Source organism: Oreochromis niloticus, linkage group LG7, assembly GCF_001858045.2.
Source record: "Oreochromis niloticus isolate F11D_XX linkage group LG7, O_niloticus_UMD_NMBU, whole genome shotgun sequence".
NCBI lineage: Eukaryota > Metazoa > Chordata > Actinopteri > Cichliformes > Cichlidae > Oreochromis > Oreochromis niloticus.
The window spans coordinates 12,169,172-12,190,662 of NC_031972.2; the positions used below are offsets into that span (position 1 = coordinate 12,169,172).

Below are 21,491 nucleotides of genomic sequence, written 5' to 3' on the forward strand. Positions count from 1 at the left end.
CTTTTTAAAAACCTAATATGGGGGTAAAGCTAAGTGATTTTAATAACTGGTGATTCTATGCACATAGTTTATTCATTTGAAATGAAAAGTAATTTTATGTTCAAATGGGTGCCTTGGCAGGTTTTTTTTTATTTTTTATTATTATATAATGCACTGGATACCCTTCATCATACAGCCCCAAAGGGATTTAGTGTCTTCTCCTGGAATCAAATCAGGGCTCTTTCACTTAGGCAAATGTGTAACCCACTACATTATGGAGCCAACAGAATTCTGTTATACACATACAAAATATAAAACATGGCAACAAATGACCCCAGACATTACAAACTGGAGGATAAACTTATTTATTACACTTTAAAAACAGGGCGGCGATCTTGCCATGTTAGCACAGTACATTTATAAGTTGATCCCAAAGCATAAGTATGAACAGATTTACAAAAAAAAAAAAAAAAAAAATCGAATTACATTCGGCTTTGACAGTATACCAGGACCGAAACCTGCATTAGAAATGCCTGCTTTAGGTGAGTGAGCTTCAGCATGGTGTTGTTCCTCTTAGCTGCGTGGCTGAGTATCATTTTATCTCTCCAACACATTTTTCAGCAAAGAGCTTGAAAAAAATTAAATGCTTTTGTGTGAAGCCTGAAACAGCTACAAATCTGCCAATGACACCACCCCAGAAAAACAAAGACAAAAAAAAAAAAAAAAACCCAAAACAAAACAAACAAAAACAAAAAACCCCACTGTGCTCTCAACAGGTGAAAATGCAAAAAAGTACCCTGGCAGCAATACATCCATCCCGTGTGCTTGACAAAAAAACCTTTGCTTTTCACATTTACATTTTTACATTTACTTAAACGTTTAACAATGTATTGCATGAAAACTGTTCCTAGAAAAAAAAAAAAAAAAAAATAGGGATGCACTTCTTGTGAACCAAAAACAATATGGCCAACAGCAAAGGTTGGTGCCAGTAGTTTGTCTTTTTTGGTTATTTATTCCCCTTTTGTCCAGGGAAACAAACAATTATAAAAAGAACGACCCATTTTAAAGTCATGGATCTCTTCATCACACCGTGTTCTATAACGGGAAACTATCGGCAACTGACGTCAGTCAAATGTCAGCCAACAAGGCCAATATCAGGAGATACCAATATTTTGGTGCGTCACTAATAAGAAAAACTCTACTTAAGCTAAGCAGAGTCTTACTTAACTCTATAGACTTAACAGTCCTGTACATGTACAATCGACATTTTCAGATAGAAAATACATGATACAAAGACATTTTAACTGATTAATTTTTGTAACAAATCCCAGAAATACTGACAGAAAAGTTGATGGCTTCTAGTAAAATTAATCCAAAAATGATTCAGAAATGTTCAGAATACTTGTAAAAACATCCTGCCAGCCTTCTGTAACATATCACATGGTTCATTCAAGCTTCAATTAAACATTAATAAGGGGAGCATAGCCATGAGGCACTTCACTAGTGATTTCAAAGGGTGTGCTAAGAGCACCCTCTTTATCCAAGTCTGGATCTACAGTTTGCTGGAACACTAAGGCATTTGGGCTCAAGTTGCAAAAAAAAAAAAAAGCTTTACAGATCTTCAGCAAAAATGCTAATGTCACTTTTTACAATTCATGAAACACTTGAAATATGTTCAAAGACACTCCAACATATTAACAGTGATGTAACTATAAAGCCATACAGGTAACGTACATGATGCCCTGTCCCTCCTTCAGAACCATTAGAGTCGTCTTCATCAGAGAGAACAAGTCAGATCAAGTTTTAATGTCATAGGGGTCATGTGTGAATGACAGCCCTCTGGACCTCTGTAACCTTTAGAAAAGATTACACTTGGCTCAAATCATTTATGTTGGAAATGTGAGCAGCTTAAAGGAAAGCTGGAAATGTACGATTTAGGTATATGAAAAAATAAACATCAAACCAGAGCTAAATATACTTAATTTCAATCGTCTAACGTTTCTGTTTATTTTTACAACCTTACAGAACATAGATTTATATTATTTGCTCTCTCTAAATAGAGACAACCTGATAGTTCAGTCTCTTAAATAAGCGTTAAAGATAGCATTAAGTGCTGCTGCAGGGACAAGAACCAACTGGCCCACAGCTGGCTGGGTATCTCTCAAGAGAGACATTTGGAAATCCTTTCTGGGTTACAATAGTCTAAGTCCAGGTCATCATTTTCTAAATGAAGTCCCATTTAAGAGATTATATCATTTGAGGTCAACATATTTTTTATTTGAAATCAGAAATCAGGAAGGGTGGGAGCCCTTTAACCCCTTCCTGGGGGGAACTTTAATAAAGTTTCCTGTTAAGGACAACAGAGCAGCTGACAATTTGCTTACAGTGTGTGCTTAAAGCTTCAGGTGAAGTTCTGCCCTTGCGTTTCAACACTGAAAAAATGAAGATGCTTTGTGTTAATTTGTTGCATTTGTAGTCAACAAGTATTCACTGGTTAAAAAAACAAACAAACAAAAACACACACAAAACATTGGAACACTTTTGTGTGATGTCTTGCCTGTGTGCTTCAGAATAAGATGGGTTTTCCAGCAGTTTTTTCCTGGACGTAGGAGGTGAAGCGTTTGAGGAACTTTGGGTACTCCCTCTTAGCCACGGCCCTGAGCACAGAGGCAGGAGCCCAGCCTCCTGGATTCACTGCACACAGACAACATAAAGATTATTTCCAGCTTCAAGCATATAGTAAAGAAAGAACACTGAATCATGGCTAACCCCATTTTCATACATTAAGCCTACCATAATTAGTGAACATATGTAGGTAGCTTTCAGTTTAAAGTCATTACTTTTGCATTGCTCTTTGTTTGGGCCCGTTGACAGAAAGTCTGCCTAATGCTAAAGAGGGAAAAATATGAGCCCCAGCAGTCAGATGTTGGCATAACAATCTGGCACTCAAGGAGATGTTCAAAAATAAAAAAGACAGATTGTTCCTCCTTCCTTAGCCACAACTCTGTTCCTGTTAAAAAAAAAAAAGGCAGTTCTTCCTTCCTGCTATTGCCAAGTGCTCAACCATTTCCAGAGGCTGTAAAGTAAATGAACAAACTAACAATTTTAAATAGAGCCCAACCTATACGGGATTTTTTATGCAAATACTAAATATTTTTTCTTTCAAACACACCAAACAAACAGATTTCCCTCACTTTTACTATTTACTACTTATTGCACTTAATATTTTACTGTACAAGTCATGGATAACTTGTTTACATTACGCCCTTCTCTACTCAGATCAGATGATTGTTGTGTTTGTAGCATTCTAAACATGTATTGGCAAAAAGGGAAGACACCTTGAAGGGTTATTCTCTCATCTCTTTACTTTTTAAATTTTCATTTATTGGCTGTTTTAAATGATGATACCAATCACTTATATTGGTTAAACTCAAATTCTGAATTTAATGGTGATTTTAAATGTTTGGATGAAAATGCAAACATTCATGGACACCAGGTTCATAAAAATGAGAGACTGTTCATGTCTTTATAAGTGAGCAAACTTTAGCAGGGGATCAAATCATTAAACTGTATCTAATAAAAGTTAAAGTTTCTGGAGATAACACCACTGAAAAGGACTGAACAATCTCTCGCAGCAGTGATGCACAACCACACACCAGCGCCTCCCCAATAGTTGAATTGTGTTAAAAAATACAAAACAAAAAGACAACAACAACAACACACCAAACAAACTAAACAGCACCATGACTGCTAACATCAGCTTTGGCTAAAACAGTGACACACACCATTGGCGACATAGGTGATTTTACAAAGGATGTTGTCCCTGCTGATCTCTTTATCTCCGTCTGGCGGACTGACGAGCGTCTGACAGATCATGGCAATGTTGATTTTGGCACGGACACACCTGCTGGTTGGCTGTGGAAAGCGACAGGATAGAGAATGAACAAATGCATCAGTATTACACATGTAAAAAGAAGAAGCTCTTTGTGTCAGATTTCAGGAGACTTGACTGCTCACCAGTGCATTATCATGATCCACAGAGAAATTACAGACCAGCCAGGTGTCTGGATCATTCTCATTGCTGGCCATAATTTTCCTCATGGCAGAAAGGTATAACACATCCCTCTGAGAGGCAGGCCACACCCGCTGCAACACAAATTATTTCTTGTTGTTTCAGATGTGATAAGAATGAGTCATGCTCTAATCAGTGGTGAGGTATTTAAGTATCCCTCAAACAGCATACTGCACTGCATACAGTGTTTGTGTCTAAAAATCTAAACAGAGATACTCAGCCTGTAGCTCTCACCTTGTGTGTCTGATATACAATAACTGCGTTGTCCGACAGCGTCTCCACAACATTAAAGTTTTCAATGGTAGCTAAAGGAAACAAAATAAATGGCAGTATTACATCAAACCCATAAAATATAACATTTATAAGAGGGCTTATTATACTCTTTTCCAGCTTCACGGTCTCTGGAATAGTGTTGCACGATTCAGTTTAAAATAAAGATTATTTATCTCATACTGAGCTCTGGCGCAGCCCTCAAGTTCAGCCTCGATCTCAAACAAATCATTTTCTCTCCCCCTTCCCTTTCAACCAGCTTTCTTTTGATTTGCTGCTCCTTGTAAACACGGATCCTCTTTTCCTTTTAATATGGTGGTGTTTGTCACTGCTGATATTGTAATGCTTCTGATACACCCACCAAATAAGAAAACACAGACCACTTAAGCACACATATCTCATACCCACTCTCTTTGTAATCACAGATCAAAGAGTATATAAAAAAAATAATAATAATATGAAAGTGAACATTTAGAGTTGTGTATCCAACACACCACCACAACAGCAAATTGTCTGAAACTAGACTTAAATTGATTTTAAGTTCACAAACTTACTCTCCCAGTCACTGCGGTAGGCGGTGTCCCAAAAGTAGTGGCACACCTCATGACCAGTCACCCCCTTTACTGAATGAGTGGCCTTCAGCGGATCCAGTACAATCCCATTTTCTTCTACCTCTCTCCTGTATACCTGTATACATAAGCCACATTTATGTGAAATTCAGACATAATCACTTTTTCTTATATAATAAGGCTTAAACACATGTCGTCCAATAAACTGGTCTAGATAAATGTTGCTTTGTAAATTCAGTTTACAATAACCTTTTCAAAATAAGTTAACACGCATGCGAGCACCATTTTACATTCAAATCTTCCTCATACCTTCATTTCACCTTCTTCAATGACCAGCTGCCAGTTGGCGTCTCCACCAACATCCTGCAGGGAGTAGGTCATGTGACTCTGCACCATCTCCTCCACCTACAACACAAAGCCAGGAGCAAAAAGAGAAGATGATATTGATCAGTTTGAAAAGATTGAGAGTAGAGTAAATATATGTCTAATAAAAACCAAATGTGAACAAAAACTTAAAATCATGCCTTAAAAGACAAAATATTAACTTCCTAATTTTAGAACATTTATCAACATTGGAAATAATTCATTATCATTAATGTGAATATAAATTGATTACAGCTGTACAGTGCCTTCATTCAGTCTGCAAAAACATCGACTGACTTGGGTGTTGTTCAGGAGGAAGGACTAGCTTTTTTAACAATATGTGAGGGGCTACCACAAGTTCACCAATTATTAGCAAAGGTCATTCTCAGATTCTGCCCACCATGATTTTCTTCCAATAGGAATTGACCCAACCTATGGAAAGGCTATATAACATTCACTAAACGTGGTCTGGTTTTCAAAAAGGTTCCAGAACAGCACCCTGTTGGTGGAAATGAAGAAAAGTGTCCTGAAACCACAAAACTGCCTTACTGATGATCGATGTTTGTAACAGGAAAACCCACACAGCCCATTTACCAGTTTGCATCTCTTCTTCAGAGGATAATTAGCTGATTGGCCTCTTGCACTAAAGAGCACAGGCTTGTTTTGCATTTGTGTCATTTCTCTAGTAGTAATGCTGGACTGCCTACATCTACAAATTGGGCACACCTTACCAAAATGAAGGAAACTAAATTGAAAAGTCAAATGAGAAATGTGAACAAAAACTAATCAAACCTCTAAATGCTGAAGCTGATAGAATCTGGAACATTAAAGTTTTTTTTAATTCACAGAATCTCTTTCACAAAAGATTGAGAGGCCATTTGCGCTTTCTCTGCATACTACCAAGTCTTATGTTGGACACAAATAAAAATCAGAGCTTGCGTTTCATGCTGCTAGTAAATCCTCAGTAAATGCAGATGCCGATTTCTTGAATAGGCATCTGCATTTACTGAGGATTCGACGATCTAACATGGCAAACAATGAGTCCACAGATGATGACAAGTAATGACATCTGAATGAAGGGTTTAACAACCTTTTCGGAAAATCTGTGTGTGCCGGAGCTTGAATAGGCATCTCCAAGAGGAACGGCGTCAGATCTCTGTATTCTTGTCTTCTCAGTTTGAGACTAAACACAAACAGAAACAGGTGTTTTTAATCACAGACTTGACAGTGTTTAAGTGTCTAAATAGTTGATGGTACACTGTACTCTGATATTTAGATTACCTGTTCTTCTATTTTGTCCTGTCTGTCAAGAGCAGCTTCCACTGCATCAAAAAATTCATCCTCATTGATGAGGCTGTTTGGACCTTCCTGCGAGTAGAATGAGAACATTAACTGAAAGGCGCTCATATGAGCCATTATTAATATTGTACTGTGAATGAAATTTACACATTACCTCATAATCTGGACCTCCAAAGTGAGACTTTTTCTTCAACTCATTGAGGGCTGATTTGTAGCTTTCCTCTATTCTTCTTCTCTTTTCCATCTCCTACACACACAAAATAAGCCTAAATTTGAAGAAACAAGAAGTGTAGATGAAACTCATCTGGACACTGTTGAGCCAGAGATCACAGACCTTATCCAGTCTCTTTTGCCAGCTGTCCTCTCTCTTCACCATCAAGTCGATGCAGTGGGACAGAGTGGCTAAGATTCCAGCTGTTGTAGCCTTGAATGTAATGGCCTCCCCCTTAAAATCTATGCCATTGATTCCTTTGGGATTCAAGGACTGGAACACTGCAAATCAGAGGAGCAGAGAAGTACAGTAAATGCTATGAGAAATAAACATAATGTTTAAGGGTTTGACGCTTTGCCCCTTAAAAGGTTAAGAGTAACCTTTTAAGGGCCTTTAGACTTCCTAAAGCCTCTTCTTACTAGAGGTTTCACAATACATGGGCTCAATTAAAGCAGAGATGACCATACCAAAGAGTTCCTTTCTCAGTGACATCATACAGATCCAAAAGCATGCTGGCTACTGGTCTCTGGCTGCTATTACCTTTTCTCAGAGCTTTCTTATATGCAAGTTAACAGCTTTTGGTACAAGTTATTTTTTAATATTTTAACAAATAACTTTGATAACTCTAAATGACATGTGATATCATCTAGACAGAAATACATTTAAAAACAAGTTCCCAGGCTCTCTGAAAGAGAATGCCCGCAATACTCACATTTTTCTTTGCTGCCATTATTGTTGTGCAGAAACTCTCCGTCTGTGCGGGTGTTGGGAAAGTCATCCTCATCATCTTCCACAACTGGGAAAAAAACATAAGAAAGATTCAGAGGAAACACAAGAAAACCAAACAGATTTGTGTTGCAAGTCTTTTCTTTCAGGACCCTTCTGAAAGTGAGGGCTACAGAACAGGAAAGCACCTAGTGGCCCATTTGCAACTTAAGCTGCAGCACAGATCACATCAGACTGACAGATCGCTGCTGTGCTGCAGAACATGACAATGGTCCGGTTTCATCTTCAGAATGGAAAGAGGGTGAGAGAGGCAAAGAGGCGCAGAGAGGGAGGTGAGGAGAACAAAAGCAGAGCTTTATTCACTGCGGTCAACCACAGTGCCCAGTGCAGGCTGCCGTGAACAAATGTTCAGCCAGCCAAGACAGTATGAGGGGTGGGTGAGTCACAGCACATAAACACATTCCTTACCAGACCCAGCCCAAGTTTCGCCTAAACAAATATTTATCATCAGTATTGGTGAAATATAAATGCTAAAGTTTAGGTAAAATGAAGGGAATACATTCAAGCAGAAGGGAAAAATGAAATCCTCATTTTTGAGAAGTTGAAAACTAAAATGTTTGGGGCTTTTTTTGCCCGAAATGATCAACTGTTTAAATCCAGCTACATAAAAAGAAAGTTGATTTAAAAAGTTTAAAATGCTCTAAATAAAGTGGATTTTTTTTCTCTTTCAAACATTAAAAAGACAAAATATATATCCAAACTGGATCACCAAAACAACAGTTTTATAGGTGGGTATGTGCCTGTGGTTCTTACTTTTATCTCTCTGCAGTTCATCCTTGGACACAGCATCTGCACAGCTATCAAAGTATTTCTGGAGTGTGTCCACCTGCCTGCACAAGATATCTCTGAACGTCTCCATCTCGGCCAGCTTCTCTCTCAGGCTGTGACCCTTCTGACGAAACAACAGATTTAGCTATAAACCTTAGTTTACATTATTAACATGCAACCAGACAAAAATTATCAGCCTGTGCATCTACAACTATCCAAACATCACAAATAGAGCCCTCATGTGTACACATCCAAGACTGTACCCACTGACTTCCTCAGCTCGAGTAAACAGTACCAGGAAAACTCACCTTGAAGGAAGACGTGGAGGTGGCAGAGTAGCCACTGGTGGCTGAGGTGAGAGACAGCATGGAGCCATGTCTCCGCAGACTGGACTCAGAGCCATAACCAGAATCAGCCTGCAAAAATAAATACAGCAAACTGTGAACAATTTACTTTGTTACAACACCTTTGAAAATGGATTGTAATTATTTAATAGGAGAGCTGTAAAGCAAAGCAACTATATTCCAGGAAGACAAAAAACAAAACAAAAAAACCCAAAACCCAAAACAAACAAACAAATATATCAGACACATACAGAAAACAGTTAATTATAAAAGTAAGACAAAAAAATTAATTGTAAAAATAAATAAATATAAAAACTATATTGTACTAATGTAGTGTTTTTAGTGGGAGAAACGTTTCGTGACTCATCCAAGTGACTTCTTCAACAAAACGTTTCTCCCACTGAAAACACTACATCCAGATGAACAGAATCAACTTTTTAGGATATACTTACCTGGATGAGCATAAAGCTTGGGAATTATGTGTAAATACACTGACCTGTTTGACACTAAAGCCATGTTTAATATGAGCATCCACTATACAAATTATAGAAAATAAGAAAGAGCATAATAGGTCCCCTTCAAGCAAAATCAGAGACACTAACCAAGTTCTTTATTAAAACAAATATGTATCTTTTTTGTTTTTTACTCATAAAGCATTCAGATGTAGTCACCATTAGTCCTACTATTCTAAACTTGAGAAGGTTTAATAAAAATTGTTGTCATCCTTTGAAAAACAACATACAGTAAGTAAACACTGTGAAATACTTTGTACATTACATTCAAGCACTTAATGTTGTTGTGAAAAATTTTCAGACACAGTGACAACAGCGGCACGTGACAAGGTTTAAGTGACCATGACAGCACAACTGAAATATCAGCTGGCTTCCTGTAAGCCTGGCTGGTTCAATTTTCTTCTTACATAATAGCCTGGTCCTCAAAATAGACAGTAATGACAGCACAGAGAAAAGGTTCAGCTGTACTGACGAGAAACAAGAGATGCAGTACCTGTCCCTTTAAAAGATTGTTTCAAGTTAAGCCAGCAGGGGGCATGAAACGTAAACGCACATGACAGGCACAAGAGCTTGGGGTTACTGTCGGTCAGTGACCAGAAGTAGCTCTGCCTGTGTTCAGATGGATTTCTGTCACTGCTCCTTGCCCTTTAGCCAACATTCTGCTACCCCACTGACTTAACCAGTACAAATAGCCCTTGCTAAATGTTTATATAAAGACATTTTAATCTGTTTGATGACAAAAAAGTAACTATCCAAGCAAGTAGAGGATTTGTATCCATGGCAGGATAAAAATCTGAAAATACAAACTAACACAGTATAAAGTATCAGATGTTGGATGTCTTGTCAACAAGACCCACACAGATGCACAGGTCATTAGGTTGCATGCTGCAGGGTAAATAATAGGTGTACAAATCTTTAGTGTGCCTGGTGATTACAGCCCTACTGAATACATATAAACATGCTCTTTGGACAAAAGAAGATGCAACATCTGGTCCTCACAGAAAGCCTTCTGCCTGAGCAGAAACAGACTTTATAATTTTCTAATAATGAATAAGTATAATAAAAATCATTGTATAAGGCAGACATGAGATTAGATTACAGTACGTTAGGCCATATGGCTGGACATACAGAACTTAAAACAAACATAGTTTATCTAAACAGTGACAGTATCCTAGGAACAAGAGTTGCTTCATTTTAGGATGTGTCACTTTTTCAAAGTGTAAGATGACTGATCCCTGAGCTTGTAGTGTGTTGTGTCTCCCTGGAGACGCTGGTTGCTAAGTGCTGTGAGTAATGTAGTTTAGACAGGGAAGCGGGGCCTTCTAAGAAGAAGGGTTTTATGCAATGACTCATTGTGGGTGGGAAGGCCGGGTATGCTTGTATATGCTCAAGATTCATTCCTTGTTATTCTTGTCTGAGCCACTGGTGCTTAGATGATCGAAGACGAGAGGAGGAGGGGAAAGAGGGGGGATTTCCTAAAATCAAGTACCTTCTGTGAGCAGCATGTGTTTAAGCAGAGAGGCAGAAGGTGTGGTAAAGGAATATTGCATTGGAAATGAGCATAGCAGTGCCCCTTTAAATAGTCGCATACAAAATCTGTATTTAAAATTAGTTTGTGTGATTTTTTTCCTTTTTCAAACACAGGCATAAATGCTAAACCACACATGCCACAAAGAATTATCTTTAGCAAAAATGCAAAACATATTTACACATGTGATACATTGAGTAGTAAGGACGTACAACTATAAACACAAGAGTGTCCTCAAAGCCACTACTGTCTTTTATCCATGGAATAAATAAGCTGGCTACCACTGTTGCTCTCCATGCACTAAAACATGTAAATGACAAACTTCTATTCTAAAAGTGTATAAATTCACTCTGCCACTGATGCCAAAGCAAAAAAATACAGATTGCATAGTCAAGGGTTATCTGAGATATCTGGGCAGCCTCAACAAAAATGATTTAAACAAATCTTAGTTGTGCTCCTCAAACCGCTTCCTCAGTAAGTTACCTATGTGTTCAGTGTCTGTGTTTGAAAAAGGCTCATGCTAAGCCTCAGCTAACTCCAGTACTAGAATAACTGAGCTATGTATACCTACTTTGTTAAAAAGCCCTTACACAAGTCATGCACCAGTAGAGAACCATCTAGGATTAAAGTGCCCACACAGAGTATGGATTAAAAAAAATATGAATTTGTGCAAATACACTCTCCTATGGTCTTGCCAACAAACGCACCAGTGGTGGAGGGATGATTATTCTTCCCTGGACTCCTCCCTTCTCTCTCCTCCCTTCTCTGATACTCTAAGAAATACATACAAGCACACACACAAGCATACAATAAACACACACTTACAAATCTCTGAATGAGATGACATCTCTAAATATGACAAGAATTTGATCTCTTTTGATACCACCAGTTCATGGTCTGCTGTATTACAGACTTACCCTGTGCAGTTCAATCGATTCAATCCACTGGTGTCTGTGCTCGGGGTCCTGAGCTCTGAGGTACCAAACACTGTCGTTTACACTTATATCCAGCCGGCACTCGTCAAATTCATGAGCCTGAAAAAAAATATACACACAGAAAAAGAATATAGGACAAAAACTAGGTTAATCAGTGTGTGAGATTCTGGTAAATGAGGCCAGTTATGGGAACCAAGCTGACTTGATATCTGTAGTGATATAGCCATACAATTCAGAATTTGCTTTCATGATCTTTTCAATCCAACAGGAAAACCAGCTGACTTTCCTGTTTAGGAGAGCAAAGCGAGGCATATGTGAGGGGTGGTCACCCATGAAAGTAGCTATCAAAAAGACAGTCCAAAAGCAAACTGCTGAGCTGTCCCTTGTCTGTTACATGGTGGGCAGCAATCTGTTCCCGCTTTTCCTTTAATAATAGCCTGTCTTTAGTTTAGACCAATTTATATATCGCAAAGTGATGGAAGACAAAGAAGAGCGCATGAGAGGCATAGTCTCAATTTTAAAATGGTATATTACAGGCAGAGCAGTGGCAGCCTTGTAAAGCATTTTTGCACAATGGAGCATACTCCTAATAGCTCTCCAGTATACTGTCAGAACTGCAAATCCATTGTGCTGGTGTTGCATGCAACCAGACTTTGTGTGACAGTAATGGGAGAGGTAATGTGTGGTCAAGACAGCACAAAAGATCATCGGCTGCCCTCTCCCCTCCCTGATGGACATTTATTCCTCCCGCTGCCTCAGCAGAGCAGCAAACATTATCAAGGACAGCTCCCACCCTGGCTTCAACATGTTCAGCCTGCTTCCCTCAGGGAAGCGCTACAGGTGCATCAGCACAAAAACCCACAGACTCAAAAACAGTTTCTTCCCCAAAGCGATAAGCACCCTGAACTCACACATGCACCGATAACACAGCCCCCCACTTCCCACTTCCTCTATGGACCACCACTGTGCAATACCAATTCTATGTGCAATACTGTATATACATAACACTATTTATTACATATTACTTTTTTTTTTCTTCTTTCTTAAAAATACGGCTTGTATATTGTACATTTTATTTATTTATTTTTTTTATCTATATCTATCTATCTATATTTTATTTTTTTTCCCCTATGTTATACTGTCCATATGTACATAGCACTGCAGAACTGTAGCCCCCCCCCAGCATGTTTACACTGAGTAGGAGATGCTCTGTATCTCATTGTACAACTCTATAGTGACAATAAAGGCATTCTATTCTATTCTATTCTATTCTAATGATGGCATTTAAGTATGTAGCATCAGACCTTATGAAAGGACACTTCTGCAGTTAAGTCCCAAGGCTAAACTGCTTTCAAGGTCTAATCGCAAAGGATAGTATGAGTAAAAGCCTGGCTTGTTCAAAGAGTCACAGATAGAGGTTAGAGGGCACAGAGAAATGAAAATACTTAATGAACAGAAATGCAGTTTAATAGAAAGAAAGAAAAAAAAAATCTCTACTTTTGTATGCTCGCCACAATAAATAAACACATCTGTAACGTGTATTTATTGTGTTTGTAATAAACATAACAAATGTAGTCCTTTATAACAGAGGGCTATAAGGGAGTCCAACACTGCAAAGACTTCATTTCCATGCCTTTTTTTCCAGGGACAAAAAGTGACTGAAGTTAACAGCTTTAGTGTTTAATTAATACAATTATCGATTTCCTGGGTTACTGAATCAATATCATCTTGTGAGGGCAAACATTGTAATTCTACTTAATTGATTATTCCAATCTATGAACTCCATTTAATCTATAAAACATTAACACTACTATAAAGTGTTTCTTTAATTCTGTGAAATTAAAGCTACATAGGATGTTTACGAGCAATTATGAGCTCACTGTCTAATACAAGGATGAGCAATTTATTTATTTTTTTTGAAAGAGTTCATACTAAAGTAAAGTAAGCAAAGGGCAACACACTGGGACATATGAGCTGAAACATGTCGTCACAATGAAGAGATTGCTTAAATAAAACAATTACATGGTGCATCAACTTCTAAAGTAGCTTATATCGGGCTGATTGTCAAATATGTACCACTGCATAAGTCATGAATGAAACTCACTGCACGCACACACTTATGTTATATATGTGAACTCAAGGCAGACTGTTCCATTTGTTTCCAAAGAGCAGTCAAAAATTCCCAGCGAAAAAAAATCCAAGTTCTTTTGTCTTGATAGACCCAACCCTAATACAACTCTGGATCAATACGTTCCTGGAATATTAATGTTCCAGGACCATCTAAGACCAGCAGTCTGGCATGTTATGTGATATTGAAACATACAGTCCAAGGGACAGATGAACTGGATAAAATTCCTTTATTGTCCCTGTTCACAGTAAAATAAGATTTAATGCGCAACTCTTTCATATAATAACCTCTCCGTTAAAAATAACCAAAGATGGATTGATTTGTTGAAATCACCATTAACATAATTTTTGGTCGGTGGATTTCATTTTTATTTGATTTTATCACATAGTACCCCAGTCTAAGACAGTCTACTGGCCATACTTTGCTCTTGTGAGATCTAATATGCTTATAGATGGCTTGAGCTTAACCCATTACTGCAGAATGCTTGAGTGCATTGGCAGAGTAAGAAATGGCCCACTACAGGGAATTTAAGTAGATTTCGTTGGAAGAGTGTGATTTGGCTGTATTGCTTGGCATCTGGGCAGCACTGGGGCCAAGAGCAGATGCTCAATGTCAATACCACAGCATCTGAGTGAATACTGAATGCCCTCCTAATCAAACGCTCATTTAGGACTTACCAGCAGCACTTACATAAAACCAACAGCCATCACAGACACACATGTGAAGAGGAAACAAAAGCAAGGAAGGAAGCAAGCATGTGGCATCCTTGACCCTGTATCAGTTAAAAGAAACAAAGGATCTTTAACATCCTCCAAGGATTACATTAACCAACTTCAAAATACAACTTTGACAAGACTCACACTGGATTCAAACCTGCAGAAACCACAAGTAGTTGTTGTCTTTGCATTTTTCATATATCTAAATGAGGGAAAGATTAACCTCCATTTAAGCAGTGACCACTCTTTTTGAGAAAAATCACTTGTTAAAAGCTCCCCCACTACTACAAATATTGATTATCTACTACAACTATACTATACTAAAACTATGGAAACATGTGAGAGAACTGGTTGCAGTCATGCACAAAACTTGGAAGTGTTTGGTATAAATCTGGATTCTGGTGATATCTGGTTACTGGATTTTGGCCTACTAACAAATAATCATGGCAAATAGGAACCTGCACCAAGTCTGAGAAGTTACTGGGATCCAAGGCAAACAAAAAATTCCTGACATGCTCTTTTACAAGATGACATGGCATGCTGACAACAAACACAGCCACAGCCGCATGAGAAAGGCAAGCAGGTTTAAAAAAAAAAAAATTAAATAAAAGTGCATGGACTGTTTATTCTGTGTCAGTCTATTTGTGCAGTTTGATGAAGTAACTATCAAAGTGAATATGAAGGCCTAATGAATACATGTTGTCCAGAGTCCATTACCTTATTAGTCCCCTGTGACCATGGACAGAATAAACAGGCATTAAACAAATGGATGGATATTTTAGATGTGACTGCAGTAAAGCTCTGAAGGTCCCTTTTTTTGTTTCCCTGCCTTTATGTGAATTGCTACAGTACTTTATAATTCTCACACATATGTGTAATCAGTATCAGAGACTATTTTACAAGTGGCTGTGTCTATGAATCTTATTTGTTTGGTAGTTTTCCACCCAGCACGATAGATAAAAAAACTACATTTTATGAACTTATTTACAGCTAAAAATATTTATGGTTTGGTCACGAAAATGATGAGGCAAAACAGCCTCACCCTGTCTCTATTCTCTTATAAATATAAACTTCCTACAAAGCATCAAAAAGCCTCCCCTTCTGTCCTCTCCCATCTAACCTCTTTTTAGCTGGTGTACGTGTCTGCAGTCACAATCTCCCGAACTGCATGAATAGGAACACAAGAAAAGAAGTTACAACAATTCAGCAGAAGAAAAAAAGGAGGGAGTGAAACCACTGTAAACCCTGAAAAACCCTACTAAACTTTGAAAGAGCTAAATATAATCTAAACAATATATTAATTCTCCACCCAAATGAGCTTCAGACATATAACAACAAAATATAACAATATAATATGTTCTTATTCCTTCAACAGTGAACTAAGACCAAGTGCCAGGAACATTTTTCTGCAGACTATCTGGGACCAAAACAGGATTCACTTATAGTCTTAGTAGAGGAAGCACTGACTCACCAAGTGGTCAAAGGGAAAGGAAAAGCTAAATCAGCAAGAGTGAATGATGCCATGAACATTTTTGTTAGTTACGTACACAATAATGCATGTGTTTCTTCACTGTCATCATGACCCACAGAGTGAAGGAAGTCACACACTATGAGGAAGAGACACACCTGCTGGCTAAAGGCACCTTGCAAAGCTTCACTGGCATTGGTCTATTTAACTTCTTCTCTTTCTCTAATCCTTTCAAGTGGTTCATTGTGACATAAATACCATTGCAGAAAGACCCAGGATGTCACCATCCGTTTTTGCTTTTACCTCATAATAATAATAATACAGACAAAAACATCTACTGCTCACCAGTTCCAGTGAGAGATTCTAAGTAGGCCAGTGTGCTTATTAACTGACCACAGAGCTAAAAATGGCAGTGGTCGTCGTCAGCCTTTGTAGATACACTTACAAGCCCACATTTACACAGACAGATTATCTTCAACCACAACTTGGAACAACATGAAAAAACAGTTCAGGACCAAGTCAACAAACAGAAAAGAAGACCGACTCAGAAATAAATCTGGAGCTAAGAAAAGTTAGCAGGTGATTAAAGGATAATAGAAGAAGTTCCTTATCAATTCCACACTTTCCACACAATACTTTAATATCAGAGATTTAACTGTAAGCCTTTATCAGCTTCACTGCTTGAGAATTTGTCATAGTGAAAGCATTTACAACAAACTATATTTTTATACACCACCAAAGAATCAATGCAAACACTATGAATGAGCTGATGAGTTACTGTGAAACTGGAGGAGTCTTGTTTGGTTTACCCAAAACTTAATATTAATACTATGGAAACTGACCTTTTACACACACACACACACACACACACACACACACACACACACACACACACACACACACACACACACACACACACACACACACACACACACACACACACACACACACACACACACACACACAAAATGATGCATTAAGCAAAATCTCTTAACTGTCATTACCCTGAATAAAATCTGTTAGGAGTGCAACATAGACTTCCGTTACTTCCCTCTGGAATAAAGATATAATGTGTAGGCAGTTTGCATAACTGATGACATTGAACCATTAAACAGAAGTAGCTACACTGTCTCCTAGTTTTTTCCCCTTCACAATAATATTAGCATTTATTCTGAATAGTAAATCTCTTCCAGCTTACATTAGGTCGTTAACTTGTGGGTTGGACCATATTTGAACACTACACCATCTGGGAAACTATGCTATATAACAAAATATGTGATTAGTAATGATCTATTTTAATTCTGTTTTACTAGTATTAAGCACAGGTGTATAGATAAGTTTGTCCTATAAAGAGGCTTATGCACTTCTCAAATGGCTGAAGTCATGACAGAGCATCTTTAGGATGGTTATCAGCAGCTGGGAACATTATCTCAAAGATAAGAGCAAGCCTCACTCCAGAGCACGTCCACGGCATTCATGAATTCATGAACTGAATCATCTGGAAACTTTGGAAACTTGTTATTTTGGGCTGGAAAATAAAATCTTTTTTATTTGATTTGAAGCTTTATTTAAGCTTATTGACAGAAGCCATTTTTTACTTTTCTATTTGCACATTATTTTTGTTTAAATACTACTAGCACTGTAATTTGTATTACTTAATATTATTTATTTCATTTTTGTTCTGATGCTCTATTGAGTAATTTTAAAAATACGTATATTGGTACATTAGTCAACTACCAAAATAATCTTTAGTTGCAGCCATAGTATGCAGACATAACATTCATGTATGTTTTGTTATGTGGAACATTTTTAACCTTCAGTTTGTTTCTATTCCAATGTAAATTTTTGATTTTGAGCCCATAACAGAAATGGCAAAAGGAAGAAGTCAGAAAACTGTAAACATTTGAACGGTGAGTATGGTGTAATTGTAAATATGGCTAACTGATTCAATGCAATGAAGCATGTTACTCAACAGATGACATAAACTACGTAAGTAACACGCCTGTCACTACACTGCAATAACTGTCTGTGAATGGACATCACCTGCTATTTTTCCAAAAATATGGGGTATGTTTTCACTGGAGTGAGAAGCTAATTCTCTATAGAGTGCTGTGCAAAAGTTAATTTTTACATGTGCTGGGAATGGTTAAAGCTGAACAAACAGATCTAATAGCAAAGCGCTGCCTAGAAACGGTAACTTATTCATTTCCCCTGTTACTGTTTGGAAAGAGCCTCTGTCAGAAAGAGCTGACCTCGGGATCCCAGTGAGAAAAGATGAAAGGTGAAAGAGTGGGAACATAAATTTCTCTGACAGGATTATATGAAAGATCTGATGAGCATGGTGATCTCTGCTTCTAACAGCTTGGAGTTACATTTTTTGGTCTATCCTAATTACAGTTGCACAAGAATGAGAGTCACATGATGTAGTTCCCAGTAAAGTGTTACTACATAGCACACACTTCTTAAACTAGTGCAATCACGTGACAATCCACTTATCCTTTAGCATAAGCTGGGACATAATCAGGAGTTATCAAAACTCCTTCTTGAATTTAGGATGAACATATGTTGCCTGAATCTCATATGTCAGACACCAAACATCCCAAACCTACGTGAGAGGATATGGGAGAAAGAAAGAGGGTTAGCGTTTCTTTTCTCTTTAGAGTTTTTCTTAGGTGCTCCTCCTTTGATTAGCCTGTCCTTTTATGACTGAGTCATTGATACTACGGTGTAAAAATAAGGACAATTTATGCAAATGAAATGTTAACAGATCAGAAGACATTCATAAAGGGGGGGACAAAAACCTTTGCTTACTTAAAGATGCAAATCCAACAGTCTGAGTTGTATTGGTATGGTTCATTTCTCTTAGCTAGCGCTCTTGCACAAACAAGAGCAGCCATTCTTGCAAGATGTTTTGTAAGGACCACATTTGCACAAGTTTCACAACTTTAACTGGTCAGTAATCAGTCCCTTCTAGTAAATTACAAATGCAGTACTCACAGTAATAACAGCTTTGCTAAGACAGAGGGAACCCCGACAGCCATACTCTGTCTCATCCTGAGACTTGTAGTAGCTCAGTGTGTTGTTTTTCAGCACAACCCAACGGTCCTGCCAGCCGTGGATGTAGTTTGTCCACTGAAAATAAAAATTAGCAGTGTCAATACTTTTGTATTCTGGGGGACAAGAAAGTTCAAACACATGTGCAATTTAATAATAAAATTACATCTTTTACACTTCAGTTCCTAGTTGCCCAAGGCTCATTATGGCTGATCTATGTGAGGCTGAACTTCAGCCTTACTGAAGAGCTACTGTAGCACAAACTGATGAAAACTTCATGGCTACTTTTCAGCCAAGTGCCCAAGCTGACCACTTTCAACCACAAAACACCCAGAACTGGACCCTAGAGCAATTGAACAAGGTGACTTGCCCTAATGGATTGTGTTTTCTTTTACTTCATGAGGACAGCCAGGTGAGCGGTTTACCTGGGGAAGAGACTGCTACCGAATGCACTTAGGAAAAAGGCCTGCAGGCTTAAGAAGCATAATGCTCTCCTTGGAGACCTCAGGTCCATTAATAAGGATGTTACTTTTACAGCTACCATGTGCATTAACACTGTTGCAGACTACCTGCACAAACTGTAAAAACTGTTCAAGGATAACATTCAAATACCACGCATCTAAGTCCAATTGTGCATGTGTGGGATGGATTGATCTGTGGATCATACCCCAAGATGGGACTGAGCTGTTTTGGCTCCATGAGGAGTGATCTAGCCAAAATGATGCTGGCAGTTGTACTGCTGTTTGGTACCATCTGGACAAGATAGTGCAGTCTAATACCACAGAAACTAAAACAGCAAGCATTTTCACAGGAGGGGGCTGACTAAATCAAAACAAACTTAAATTTTCCATAAAAAAAAAACAACATTCTGACACATAGGATTTAATCTAAGGTTTAGACTCATTAAACCTCAAGACTTATGACGTGTGTATAGCTTAGGTCGATTTAACAGGTGAGCTCATCTGGTTACAGATCTGCTTAATCGCACAATATGCTTGGTTAGCAGGTCAGCGTGCAATCTGTTCAGAGACAGCCTGTGTACAGTGAGATTAATACCACATTAGCTTGTCAGCAGCTTATCAAATTAAAACCTTGCTCAATTTTCCCCCAAAAAGTGTGACACACATGAGGAAAACCATATGGGAAAATAGGTTACCGAGATTAGACTTTGTCTACCGGAAGACTTAACTGTCCCTTTACTAAAGAAAACCAGGACAGTTGAACAACAATACTAGTCTAGTTATACTAAGGGATCATTTTGTTGAATTGCTTTACAGTACAGGCTTTGAATAAATGTCACATCTAGCAGCTTGAGGGCTACAAGACCTGTGCATTACGCAAGCAGTTCATCTGGTTTCACTGGGGGCTTTCCTTTTACTTCAGAGGGATTACTGGTCTGATATAGCTATAACGTTGATGGAAATGTTGTTGGTCGGATTCACTGGATAACCTTTTCCTAAAGGAGACATACCACGATTTGTCACCACATTACCCAGATTTTTTCCTGATACGTATACGGACACAGCTGTGGCACTTATACCCACGGGACATGACAGCGAGACTGAGCGAGGAAAATAAATAATTTAAAAAAAGGCTTTCAAACGTGACTTACCTTACTAAGGTATCCGCTGAACTCGGCGATGCCAATGGGATGTCCAGGCTCTTCTCGAGGCTCTATATCTTCCTCAGAACCGGAGGAGTTCCAACTCTGATTATCTGACATTTTCTTAACCTATCTCACTAACACCTCGCACACAAACCTGGCATATGACGTTAGGTTTGGAATGACAATATAGTAGCCGAGTTTCTTGGACCGGAAAAAACAAACAAATAAACTAAACAAAACCAAAAAAAGAAAGAAAAAACGAGCAACAGTTTATAGAACCATGTTGCGCTCTTATCGACTGACTAATATCTCAGGGAACACAAAATCGACAGCTAGCTCCCAGCTAGTAAACGTTAGTTAGCAAAAGAGGTTTCCACACATTTTCTGACAGAGATCAAGGTTAGCTGAGTCCGGTACCTTAGCTGTCAACACCGCTCTACCGCCCTTTTCTTCAGCGTTCACCGTCCCAGAAATAAGGGACTCGGATGAAAAGCAGATAAACGTGTTCAAGATAGCTTCAGTATTTACGGCTAATCCGCAGTAGACTTTCAGAGAAACGCCGTGGCCCTTACAGCGTTTGTTTTCCTATGTACGTTTGTGACAGCTATCCAGCTCAACGCCATGTTCAACTGACGTGTGGGGCTTCCTCTAGGTTCGTGCTAGGGCGCGTGTTCTCACTTGTGTGGTGCGCAGGGGCGCTGGCTGAAGTCACGTCATCAAATCCCCTCCTAAATTGGAAACAGGCCCCGCCCACTTTTTTATAGTAGCTTACTGAAAATAGATTTAGAAGGGCTAAAAAATACACTCCGGAGTTCAAGAAAAGAAAACAGCCTAAGGTGTGCTGAGGAGAAAATAGTTTTTAATAAGTGTAACAAGGGTGGGG

At 38.4% G+C, this 21,491-nt stretch overlaps 1 protein-coding gene across 4 annotated transcripts; it reads right to left on the bottom strand.

Annotated features, from left to right (window-relative positions):
- Positions 1 to 328: 328 nt before the first annotated feature.
- On the bottom strand, positions 329 to 21,285 carry LOC100702486 (collagen type IV alpha-3-binding protein). Of its 4 annotated transcripts, none has more exons than XM_005459691.4 (18): positions 20,615 to 21,284; positions 18,946 to 19,080; positions 11,619 to 11,735; positions 11,409 to 11,474; positions 8,626 to 8,733; positions 8,303 to 8,438; positions 7,476 to 7,559; positions 6,887 to 7,044; positions 6,707 to 6,799; positions 6,535 to 6,621; positions 6,344 to 6,436; positions 5,200 to 5,295; positions 4,876 to 5,008; positions 4,286 to 4,356; positions 3,997 to 4,125; positions 3,765 to 3,894; positions 2,537 to 2,673; positions 329 to 2,411 (listed from the first exon to the last, which is right to left on the bottom strand). In XM_005459691.4, exons 1-17 carry the CDS (start codon positions 20,723 to 20,725, stop codon positions 2,546 to 2,548), a joined length of 1,875 nt encoding a protein of 624 aa, XP_005459748.1. In that variant the 5' UTR covers positions 20,726 to 21,284; the 3' UTR covers positions 329 to 2,411; positions 2,537 to 2,545. The 4 variants fall into 4 exon arrangements, with proteins under 4 accessions (XP_005459748.1, XP_005459747.1, XP_019216227.1 ...); XM_005459690.4 differs by having other exon boundaries at positions 8,303 to 8,441; XM_019360682.2 differs by lacking the exon at positions 11,409 to 11,474 and having other exon boundaries at positions 20,615 to 21,285.
- Positions 21,286 to 21,491: the final 206 nt, after the last annotated feature.